The sequence below is a fragment of the Engraulis encrasicolus genome, chromosome 3, assembly GCF_034702125.1.
Source record: "Engraulis encrasicolus isolate BLACKSEA-1 chromosome 3, IST_EnEncr_1.0, whole genome shotgun sequence".
In the NCBI taxonomy this organism is placed as follows: Eukaryota; Metazoa; Chordata; class Actinopteri; order Clupeiformes; family Engraulidae; genus Engraulis; species Engraulis encrasicolus.
Window position 1 is genome coordinate 37,319,385 of NC_085859.1, and position 12,478 is coordinate 37,331,862.

At 43.4% G+C, this 12,478-nt stretch overlaps 1 protein-coding gene across 1 annotated transcript in view; it reads right to left on the reverse strand.

Annotated features, from left to right (window-relative positions):
• Window positions 1–192: 192 nt before the first annotated feature.
• The window catches only part of LOC134445382 (serine/threonine kinase-like domain-containing protein STKLD1), a 19,907-nt gene continuing 7,621 nt past the window's right edge, over window positions 193–12,478 (reverse strand). The window contains exons 10-19 of the mRNA XM_063194465.1: window positions 10,148–10,275; window positions 8,577–8,654; window positions 6,954–7,070; window positions 6,049–6,192; window positions 5,409–5,537; window positions 3,777–3,905; window positions 2,710–2,838; window positions 2,183–2,323; window positions 1,611–1,690; window positions 193–499 (exon numbers count right to left, since the gene is read on the reverse strand). Of these exons, the coding sequence (XP_063050535.1) occupies window positions 422–499; window positions 1,611–1,690; window positions 2,183–2,323; window positions 2,710–2,838; window positions 3,777–3,905; window positions 5,409–5,537; window positions 6,049–6,192; window positions 6,954–7,070; window positions 8,577–8,654; window positions 10,148–10,275 (1,153 nt within the window). The 3' untranslated portion in view covers window positions 193–421. The remainder of the gene's footprint in view (window positions 500–1,610; window positions 1,691–2,182; window positions 2,324–2,709; window positions 2,839–3,776; window positions 3,906–5,408; window positions 5,538–6,048; window positions 6,193–6,953; window positions 7,071–8,576; window positions 8,655–10,147; window positions 10,276–12,478) is intronic.

Sequence of the window (12,478 nt, forward strand, 5' to 3'; positions counted from 1 at the left end):
ATTATAACCTGTGTGAAGTTGGCACCCCATATGTTGAAAATATGGATAAAAGCATTTTGATTTGTTTGTGCACGATTATGCAGGAAAAATGAGCGTGTGTGCACAAACTGTCTTTAAGTATGGAGTGCCAACTTCACACAGGTGCCTATAGATGTTGAACGAACGCGAACTTTTACCACAATATTTGAAATATACTGTATATTATTATTTATTTATTGAACAGTGTCTCCGTGAATCTTTCATATAGCCCTACACAATATGTGCAGACTTCATAGCTCACACATTGGATCATGGGTCAAAAAAACAAAAAAACAAAAATATCCAAAAGAATCCAAATTTGAAAGTGCTGCGTGTCTTTTTCTTTCTTTTACTTCTGACAACTTTGCTGTCCTTGTGTCACACTCCAACAGAATGAGACTGATCATGATGATGACTTCTTCTTCTTCTTCTCCACTTTTTTCAGTCGGGAGAGGGTGGTCTGAACCAGCCTCTTCATATTCTGTGAGGAAGACAGGTTCAGATGATTACTATGACATGGTTGCAAGTACTCCAAGTGGGCCTTCAAATAATGTTCTAAAAATAAAAGTAATATTTGTGTGTGTATTGCTGTTAACTATTTATTTGAGTTGTATTGTTTGTTGGAGTCAGAGGTTGGACCCCAAACATTATGAACATTGAATATTTCACGTCGGCTCTGAGTTGGAAAGGGTTGGGAAGCCCTGCCATAGAGCAAACAGAACCCTGCTTGCAGACCGTCTCACTGTACAATAGGTCAAACTACAGGGGACACAGCACTAGGGGGTATGACACCACTGCCACTTACTTACCCCCCAGAAAGACACTTTAAAATAGCAGCAGGGCTGCAAAGTGCCGCCGGAGTAATGCATTATTAATGCAATTTTTGTAAAGGCCCGTGTAAAAGGTAGAACACCAACCCGTCACCACAACGACAGACACACACACACACACACACACACACACACACACACACACACACACACACACACACACACACACACACACACACACACACACACACACACACACACACACACACACACACACAGGGCTGCTGACAGCTTTGGCTGGGCCCAGTACAAAGTTATCTGAAAGGGCCCCTCACCCAATACATAATGACAGCCCAGTTCTGGGTCCCCTCTGTCCCTAGGCCCAGGACAACTGTCCCCTTTGTCCCCCTGTCTCGGCTTCCCTATGCACACACACACACTATTCTGTGGATGTAACTGTAATGTGCACACTAACCGCAGAGATACACCAGCGGCGACACGACTCGAGCGACAGAGTGTAGCAGCAAGCGATACGAGAGACTGAGGAGACTAGAGTATGTCCGTACAGGCAGAAGGAAAAGCATTCAAGCATTCCCATTGGCTGTGGTCACTGACCTCTATACAGTCATTGGCTGTCGCGGCTTGTCGCCGAACCGCGTCATAAAAAGTTGAAAAGATTTCAACTTCAAATTGTCGCGCTCGTCGCGCAAATCGCTCTAGTCTCCAGAATCTCTTTTGTCTCTCGACTCAATACAAAGTCAATTACTTCCGTCGCTCGACTCGCTCAGATCGCCGCTGGTGTATCTCTGCGGTTAGGCTCACCTCATCTGAAGCACAGTCTGCTTCACTCTGCCTCAGGTCGTCCTGAGTGTTCACAGCTACCAGTTCCTCTACCAGCTTGTCTGCACACAGGAGTCAAGCAATACTCTTACTATTCATATATTTTTAGATTTATGTATAATATCACCAGCAAATGCACTTGAAATACAATTTGGATCTTATCTACACCGCTAATAACTATTGTGCGTTTTCCACTAGGACAATTATTTCTGGTTTGTTTTATTTGTAAAAAAAAAAAAAAAAAATGGGGCGGAGGGGGTTGTGAGTGTTTGTTTTCTTTTCTTTTTTGATGTTCAGTCACATGTCTCTCAGACCCAGAGGTGACAAAGGACCAAGGACTAGGGCTGTGCAATATATCACATTTATATAGTGATATCATTATTGCTGTTGACAATATCAAATTTCTATAATATCAACTTGAAACAATATTTTTTGTTGTTTGTCTATACTGCCAAAAGTATATTTGATAATCTAATCTAAAAACCCAGTACAGTACCTCTCTAACCTCTGTAAAGTAAATGTGTGTGTCATGACTCTGGAAATTTTGAACGGACCGTGTTTAGCCATGTCTGCCAGGACTTTGACCATGCTGAGAGTGAGCTGCTGGTCGCCGGGGTACTGTTGCCGTGCCTCCCTCATCACCATGATGCCGCTTCTGCCACCGGGGCCGACCAGGAGACGTAGGCATGCCACATCTATCATGGGACAACAGCACAAGGCAAGCACAACACACGGCCTTGAGAATGGTCTTAACTTTACAACACTATTGAAAACACAAACTGTAAAAACACTGATAGTGAATATGTTTTTTTTTTTTTTTAGACTGCAGTATAGGCAGGTTGAAGCAAAACTGAATGACACATCAAAGCTACCCCATCTAGTGGTGAGTTTGTGTATCACAATCAGAAACGCAAAAAAACAGTACAGAAAAAATACATTGTAATATGTAATTCAATTTAACATGTAATATAAGCTTATTTCCGAAAATGGCACAGTATCACTTTAACCTTTAAACATAGTTATATTGTAAAAGTCAGTGAAAAGTATGTATCTCTTAAACGGCGTGACGGCGTGTACGCACTGGACATGTGTGTGAGGTTCCCCAGAGTGGCGAAGGCTCTCTGCACTAGCGTGTGCTGGCCCGTGTGGTCCTGCAGGGCCCTCAGCAGTGTCAGCGTCACGTCCTCCACGTCCTTGCCCTCCATCGTGCCTGACATAAACACATACAGTACGGTCACAGTAATGGACACATCAAATGGTGTCCTTTTAACAAGTCACTCATTGCATTACTGTTAGACACAAGGCACGCCCTTTGTGTGTGGTATGTAAATGGTAAATGGACTGCATTTGTATAGCGCCTGTGATGGAGTGATCATCACTAGGGTTGTGGGTCTGTTCTGACTATCACACCAACGAGCCTGGCTCTTTGTTGTAGCGGTCAGAGCCCCAGTTTATTACCCCAGAAGGTCGCAGGGTACTACCCTGCCACCAGGAGCAACTTGGGGTTAAGTATCTTGCTCAAGGACACATCGATGGGGTCAGGCAGAGTGGGGCTCGAACTTGCAACCCTCTGGTTGACGAACTGCTCCTCTATCACCTGAGCCTCCACCATAGTTTGTTCTGTAGGTGTGTTGGTCAGGGTTGGCTGGGGAACGGTGGAATGAGGTGAGGAATGAGGTTGATGAGATGTTTGATGCTTTTTGTTTTTCTTTTCTTACATTCAAAACTTAAAAAAATGCAAGACAATTGCAAGAAAAAAGACAAAGCGCCCTTGCTGTTATAAATATACTCCTACCCGAATGGAATCGATGGCAACAGTCACCAACGACAGAATGGCAATAATGAATAACAAATGTCTATCTAATGTCCAAGTATTTTTGGCAGAACTGTGTACATGATGAGGCTACAGAAAAAAAGGAGATAGAGCTATGTCGTACTAAAAGGTATAATTACACTACCACACACACACACACACACACAACACACGCACACGCACACACACGCACACACACACACACACAAACACACACACGCACACACAACACACACAACACACACACACACACACACACACACACACACACACACACACACACACACACACACACACACACACACACACACACACATCCTGGTGGTCCTCCTCACCATGGCTTGAGAGGGCTAGCAGGGCTGAGCAGACGTCCTCCATGACGGTGGCATCCTGGCGGTGGACATCTGCCACCTCACACACGGCCTCCACACACCCCAGCAGGGACACCTCCCCCGGCAGCTCAGCTGCAACATGGGGAAGAAAAGCACACAGTAGAAAACAATGGCTGGGGCACTGGACTGCTACGTGGGCGACTCGGGTGCGATTCCCGGCCCAGGTCACACACGGCCTCCACACACCCTGCTGAAGGCCCTGCCGTGGCTCTAACGCAGGGGTCCCCAAACTAAGGCCCGGGGGCCGGATGCGGCCCGCTATGCCCCTTTGAATGGCCCTCCACCTCTCTGCACCTCACCATTTGAACTGGCCCAAAGAAGCAATTCTCACAGAAAAAAAGATAAAATATATATTTTATTATTAGTTACTGTAATTAGTTTTATTATTTTTAGTTTAATTTTCACTAACCTAGTGTGAACCACCAGAAGTTTCTTGTCTTGATAGGCCTATTTTTTTCTCATCTCACTGTAATATGAACAGGCATTTCTATTGTATCACTCAAAAACTGTCAATCACCATGTTTTTCTAACCTTTCCTTGCTATTTTTACATGATTATTAGAAATTAAAAGGAATATCTTTGGTATTTCAAATTGAACAACATGTAAAGTACTTCTTTTGCAAATCACTTGTAATGATGAACTATTCTGTGCTAGAAATTATGGCTACAACAGGCAGTGGCCTAATATACAGTGCACATGATTGATCCCAGCCCCTGATCACAATCAGGAAAGATAATATAGCCCCCAGAGAAAAAAAGTTTGGGGACCCCTGCTCTAACGGCTGGGCACTGGACTCCTGCACGGGCGACCCTTTGCCGACCCCTCCCCGTCTCTCTCTCCCCACTCGCTTCCTGTCACTACCTTCACTGTCCTGTCAAATAAAGGCAATAAAAAGCCCCCCAAAATATACATATATATAAAAACACTGGCTGGGCACTGGACTACTATGTGTGCGACCCAGGGCGAGTTCGATTCCCGGCCCGGGACATTTCCCTATCCTTCCCTGTCTCTCTCTCTCTCCAATCTCCTTTCCTGTCAACTCCCACTGTCCTGTCTGAAAAATAATAATTATAAAAAAACAGCAGGAAAGCCGATGTGTTTGGGTTGGGGTGGCAAAGAGGTCAGCTGTCCCGTGCCCAGAGAAAAGGGGACGTTTGAAGCGGACAACATTTCGACTTCAAATCAGGGTCTTTTTTCATGCATGTGAAAGTTTACAATGGTAAAAAAATATGATCCCTTGATCCTGACCTAGGTTACCGGTAGTAGAGAGTATTTTTCAGACTATAAGTCACGCTGGAATATACCGTACATGTATGTCAAACCACTGATGATGATGATGATGATGATGATGATGTTTATGTGTGTGTGTGTATGCAGGTGTGAATGGGGCCAATCCATCTGGAACTAGCAGAACGGAAATTCTGTGAAAGCACCAGATGGCATGACAAACGTTGAAACGGGCAGTGTTAACGGGCGGGGCAATAAGCTTGATCGTCCGAAAAGTAGGGGAACTCCCGTTTCTGTGTGCGCATTGGGAACACCCGTGTCTGATTGGTGCGGTACTCAATACTCACTTTGCCTCAGGCTCATCCAGAGGCATCTGCAGGCGTGGCTGGCAATGGCGCAGTGCTGGGGGAACGCCTTCAGTGCCTTGAACACCGCAGAGATCCCATTCAGCTGCAGGAAACACTGCACCGAACGCACTGGGGACAGAGACAACAAATAATGCAGGTGTACAACGACAATAATACTCTTTGAAGTCGCCCACCCCTTCTCTCTCTCTCACACACACACACACACACACACACACACACACACACACACACACACACACACACACACACACACACCAGGGGTGCATTTCTCGAAAGCGTAGTTGCTAACTACGGTAGCTACTTTGTTGTTTGCAATGAAATTTCCCATTGGCAACTAACTGCTAACAACGACACTTTCAAGAATGTGTGTAAAGCAGTATGGAGAGACAAATATAAATATCACAGAACAAGAGACAGACAGACAGACAGACAGACAGACAGACAGACAGACAGACAGACAGACAGACAGACAGACAGACAGACAGACAGACAGGCAGATAGATAGATAGATAGATAGATAGATAGATAGATAGATAGATAGATAGATAGATAGATAGATAGATAGATAGATAGATAGAGGAGGAGCGATAAAAGGTAGAAAGTGAGAGAACATCTTTACTGTTTTCAGAGAGAAGGAGAAGAAGGAGGAGGAAGGCCTGGGACAGCAGCTCTGGGTTGCTGATGTGGGTCTCTATGGCAGCCAGGATACAGGAGATGGCCTCTCCCTCAAACACACACTGCTTCTGCACACCACTCTCCTCCCCTGCATCAGAGAGAGGGGGGGAGAGAGAGAGAGAGAGAGAGAGAGAGAGAGAGAGAGAGAGAGAGAGAGAGAGAGAGAGAGAGAGAAAGATATATATATATATAGAGAGAGAGAGAGAGAGAGAGAGAGAGAGAGAGAGAGAGAGAGAGAGAGGGAGAGAGATAGAGAGAGACAGAGAGAGAGAGAGAGAGAGAGAGAGAGAGAGAGAGAGAGAAAGAGAAAGAGAGAGGGAGAGACGTGATTTGGATTATTGGATCATTTTAATTCAAAAGTCGGGCCGGTGTAGGAACGTTTTCAGCATTAAGTTTTTCACGGACCCCTTGGCGATACGCTGCAGACCCCCAGGGCTCTCTGGACCCCACTTGGAGAACCAGTTTGAGAACTTGGAGAACACACACAGCAGATTGCAGACTTGAGTTTGAGAACATATGAGTTAAACGAACCATGTTTGTCACTTAGCCATTTAACTTAACCACAAGAGCGTCCATAAGGCGAGATATACATAAAGGCTTTCCCAGGGCACAGCCGAAAGGTGGGGAATTCTGACAGTGGGTCGAGAAAGTGGTTGGGAGAGTCACCATTCACTTAGTAATGACTCATTTAAGCTTTTCAGCTTACTCAGGACAGCAATTAATTAACCTTTTAATCCTGCCTTGTACCCCTTTAACCACAAGAGCATACATAAAGGTCTTCCACAGCCGAAAGGTGGGGCCCAGTAGTAGACTGAAAACAACTGATGTGAATCTCTCACTACGTCCTACCTGCTTCCACACAGAGGTGCAGGACCTGGCAGGCTTTGAGCTGGACTCCACCAGAGTCCTTATGGGCCCTCATGGTGGACATGGTGATCTTGACCACGTCGTCCTGGCAACCAATCACTGGGGGAGGAAAAAACAACAGGAAGTCACCTAATGTACTAGAATTAGTTTACCAACTACAGGTGTACTGCGCTCCTAGGATAAATGGCAGTGTTTAGCATGTGTACTCGATTGTGTGCCGCAGCACCACAGAATAAAAAAAAGAAGGGTACAGACGAAACACTGGTCCAATGGTTTTCACTCATAGCTCTCCACAATGTTACTAAGTCTTTGGGAAACACTAAAGGCATAACACTCCTAGACTTTCTGCTAAATGTGTTTGTTCAGTTGCACAAATCAAGTGTCTAACTTGAAGAAAAACAGTTTCTTTTGGCTCTTCCCCTTTTCGCTTACTTGGTCATGTTCACAACCATGTGTGTGCACTGCATCATGCGCTTTGTTTTCTTTCTTTCCAAGCTAAACTTTATACCGGTATGCTGAGTGACCCATTGGTCAAGACGGTTAAGACCAAAGTTGCCCAATGGCCATCTGACTTCCCTGTAAAAAAACAATCTATTGACCAATGTCAGTGAGGAAGTAAGGACAACATTCAACACTGTCGCGTTCATGAGACATCGGTTCCAGGCATCTCTAAACACCCATATTCCTGATGGAGAGAAGACATTTATGTTACGTATAGATACAGATCATTGTCTATGGTCTGAGCAGGTATGCTGCAAATGCTTCCCTCTAAACCACACAATGGGCCTTTTTCATGTGACCTTCGAACACTGAACATTTTTATGCATTCAAAGCAGTTAGCCTGGTTTTACCATACCACATTAAGTCAACTTTTCATGAACGTGAACATAAAACGTTTATGACATTAACATCATGTTTACGACTCATCCATGATGTGTCATGACATTGCTTTGACACTATTATCACACTGTTATGTCATACGTATGACGCCGGCGACAAGTGAAGTGTAACCGAACAGATGATCATTACTGTACACAAGGATCTATTATGTACAGTGTCCTTTGAGAACCCTGTAGTCTTCAGCCTTGGTTACACGTATGCGTAAATGTTTTAAAAACTGTTTGTCTTTAGCCCCTTTACATATTTTGTATCCTGTTTACACAGCATGTGGGTAAAAACTAAATCACCATAGTAACCGCTGCGCCCAAACGGATGCCTTTGCAAAAATGTCCATGTGCGTGTGAAGTAGGGCTGGGTGATATGAAAAAAAAAAATATCACGATATGGATTACTTTATATCATGATAACAATATATATCACGATATAGCTCAATTACGTACGTTTTCAGTTATTCTCTTTATTTGCTCTTTATTTTTTCATGTCACAAAACAACCTTTCTTTAAAATGGATCTTTTTATTCTTATTTTTACAGTTACATGAACTGATAGTGTGTATTGTGACAACATGAAATATAATTAAATGATAAATTGATAGAAATTACTATAACGATATAAACGATATAGGAGAAAGGTCACGATATACACTTTTATATCACGATAACGATATATATTGCCCAGCCCTAGTGTGAAGTGAAGCGGGTCGTACCTTGCTCCTTCTCTGATAGCACGTATGACAGACACTGCAGCTGAACAGACTCCACGTCCTTGTAGGTCTGCATGAAGCCTGAAACAGAAGATGCCCAGGGCCCATTCAGTCACTGGGATTATAACACAGAAACACATCCATATCGAAAAGGTTGGGTAAAAACACAAAAGAACACACTTGTTATGCACTTTACTTAATATTCTGTATATTTTTTTGCTACATTTCTGTGCAATATCATTTCTTATGTTGTGTAGATTATTCATAGAAAAATAATCTATCCATAATTCTGACTCCTCCCACATGAGTGTGACTTCATTGCTGTGCTTGTGCTTACGCTAATACAGTGAAGGGCTCTTTTCCAAAACGCTATATCCACCATTTTTGACTTTTTGCACTTTAATTTGCACTTTAATTGACTGTTAAGTCCTATCATCTATGTGTGAATTCTTGGCATTCAAAGGTTTTGAGTACATACTTTTTTAAAACCTATTTGAAATGCATTTTGCAATGCAATGCAATGCAATGCCCTATACAAAAGTGTCAATTTCCCAACATTCTATAAAATGGATATATCTAATTTTGGAAAAGAGCTCTTCAGATGTTCACTCAGGTGTTTGTGTTTTCTTAGGCCTAATTCACACCAGAGCGGTGAGGCGTCGCGGGACGGATACGCGTTACATTTGGAAAATAGAACTGGAGCGGATTTTGGACGCCAGTGTCCCATTCAAATGAATAGCAAAGATGCACACTAGCTCTGGCTGTGGGGAGATTCTGAACAGGACTGGCCGCTCTTGTGTGAAAGGCAGAGTAGAACACACCGTTTGAAACTGAGCATAAAGACCTCAGTCATCTCGCTGCCGTTCCACCAAGCTCTGGTGTGAAGTAGCCTCTTACTGCAGATGGGGTCGCCGGCGGGCCTATTCACTATTTGCTGAAAATACTCAACTACATCATAACAACATTGCTATGACAGTGCAGAGAGCCTTAAGTAACAGATTAAGACATAGACATTACAATTCTGGTGACAGTAAGTTATAACATAGGTGCTGCGCTAACCTTAGTTGGTTGTAGAGCACCATTCAAGGCTGGCGAAAGGCCAATCACTTGAGGTAAGGGCTTGCTCACTTTAATGTTTGCCTCAGGATGCCTTTTAATGCCGTTATGAGATCTTGTGTACCGCGCCTCAGTTTACTTGCTGTTAATCCTTCTTGGACTCGGGCCAAACATGATGTCACAGCTTCACCTGTATGGTAGCTTTGGTCAATTTAGGCTGATGCGTCTACCTGGCTGTGAGCTGATGTTCAGTGTTTTGGACCAAGGTGCCAGGGTGCCACTAGAAATAATGACCCTCATAGCACATTACAGTTCAATACATTAGAGTACAGTCCAATACAGTCCTGCAGTGACTGTCCATGCAAATTGGTAAAATTCCAAGACTTTCTATGACTGGAAAAACTTTTATGAAATGTCATGATATTCCAGAAATTCCATGACCCTTGGGAACCCTGTTTTGTCTGATTTATTGATGACACTCCGTTTTTTACTGTGTACAGTTAGTTACAGTACAGTACCTAGGACTTTGTGGAGGCCCTCGTGGAAAGGAGGTCCGCTGACGCCGGAAGGCAGCGAGGTCATGACGTGCACGGGGGAGCCACAGAGCTCCAGGCACCTCTGCACCAGGGGGTCCTTCATCAGGTCCCTGCAGTGCAGACGGCACACCGGGGAGAGGGGACAAGCACAGAGACAGAACAAAACAATTACGCCCAGATAAAAAAAGTACCGTAAACTTACGGGGACGCTGTGGCGCAGCGAGCTAAGCCAAAAAAATATATTTAAAAAAAACAAAACAAAAAAAGTACCATTCATCAGAAAAAAAATCGCCAGATAAAAAAGTACAGTGAATTTAGTATGTAGTGACACACTGTGAATCACAAAGGTGAACAAGAAATTGACACAAGAATTGTGAGCTCAATAAATGCAGTGCAGACAGGACACCGGAGGGGACAAGCAGAGAGACAGGGGAAGGGTGCACAATATAAACTAGACTGCCTGTGCAGTCGCCTTCGACTGCTTAAGGTATATCCCCGAAACGCGACGCTTCCAGTCCCCCATCATTCCTACCACTCCCGTCCACCATTTCGTAAACGTATATGATACATACAGACGTGACATGACGTGCATAGGCTTAAAACCAAACGACTATTGTGAAAATGAAGCAAAAAATGGGGCAAATGGTAATACTGTTTTAATGGTTCAGTGGATATACCACATTAGGTACAGTGTAATAACCAGTGTAACAATATTTAATACAATGTAATTTTTTACTTACATCATGTGTTTGTGCGTAAGTGGTATTACATGGTATTGCATATTTTTACACTGGTATTACACTATATTACATGGTATTGCATACTGTTACACTCGTTATTACACTGTACCTGATATTGCATATTGTTACAGTGGTATTACACTAGTATTACATGGTATTAAATATTGTTACATTGGTTATTACACTGTACCTAATATGGTAGATTCACTGAAATGGTGAACCATTAAAATAAGGTGTTACCGGGCAAACAATCCACCCAGTCAGAAGTTATGGGCCAAATGAAAATTCCGCCATTTTGAAAATGTTTTCTTCCAAACTCGAATCAGTTCATGAACCTACCCTAGAGCATTCACACACAAAATCTGGGACAAATCCATCCACCCGGTCAGTAGTTATGGGCCAAACAATAATTCGGCCATCTTGAATTCAGCCATCTTGAAAGTGTTGACCTCCAAACTCGAATCAGTTCATGAACCTACCCTAGAGCATTCACACACCAAATCTGGGACAAATCCATCCACCCGGTCAGTAGTTATGGGCCAAACAATAATTCGGCCATCTTGAATTCGGCCATCTTGAAAGTGTTGACCTCCAAACTCGAATCAGTTCATGAACCTACCCTAGAGCATTCACACACCAAATCTGGGACAAATCCATCCACCCGGTCAGAAGTTATGGACCAAACAAAAATTCGGCCATCTTGAATTCAGCCATCTTGAAAGTGTTGACCTCCCAACTCGAAGCAGTTCATGAACCTACCCTAGAGCATGCACACACCAAATCTGGGACAAATCCATCCACCCGGTCAGAAGTTATGGGCCAAACAAAAATTCGGCCATCTTGAATTCGGCCATCTTGAAAGTGTTGACCTCCAAACTCGAATCAGTTCATGAACCTGCCCTAGAGCATTCACCCAAAAAATCTGGGACAAATCCAAACATCCGTTCAAAAGTTATCGCGTTAACACGAAAGACCTTACGCGGCGGCGGACGCGGCGGCGGCGGCGGACGCGGCGGCGGCGGCGGCGCACGCAAAACCATTACATCCCCGACGCTCCGCGTTTCGGGGATATAAATACCAGTGCTAATAATGCCTTGCTCTTACAAAAACAAGGAAGTTCGACCACATACTCCAATTTTAAGATTGCTGCATTGGCTCCTAGTAAGCTACAGACTTAATTTTAAGGCAATGCTTCTTGTGTTTAAATCATTAAATGGAATGGGACCCACATATCTACTGGATATGTTTCAGCTGTATGCACCAACCAGGTCACTAAGGTCAACGGAGAAGAATTTGCTGGTGATTCCAAAAGTCAAAACAAAGTGTGGAGAGGCAGCCTTCAGCTTCTATGCTTCAAAGCTTTGGAACCAGCTTCCAGATGACGTAAAAAATGCACCCTCTATTGATAGCTTTAAATCTAGACTCAAGACAAAGCTGTTCTCAGATGCTTTCCTCTAGCTTAAATGATATATGATTCTTATTATTTTTTTCATGTTTATTTTATTTTTTATTTTATTATTATTATTATTATTATTATTATTTTACCTTATGTTTTATCTTAATGTTTTAAATG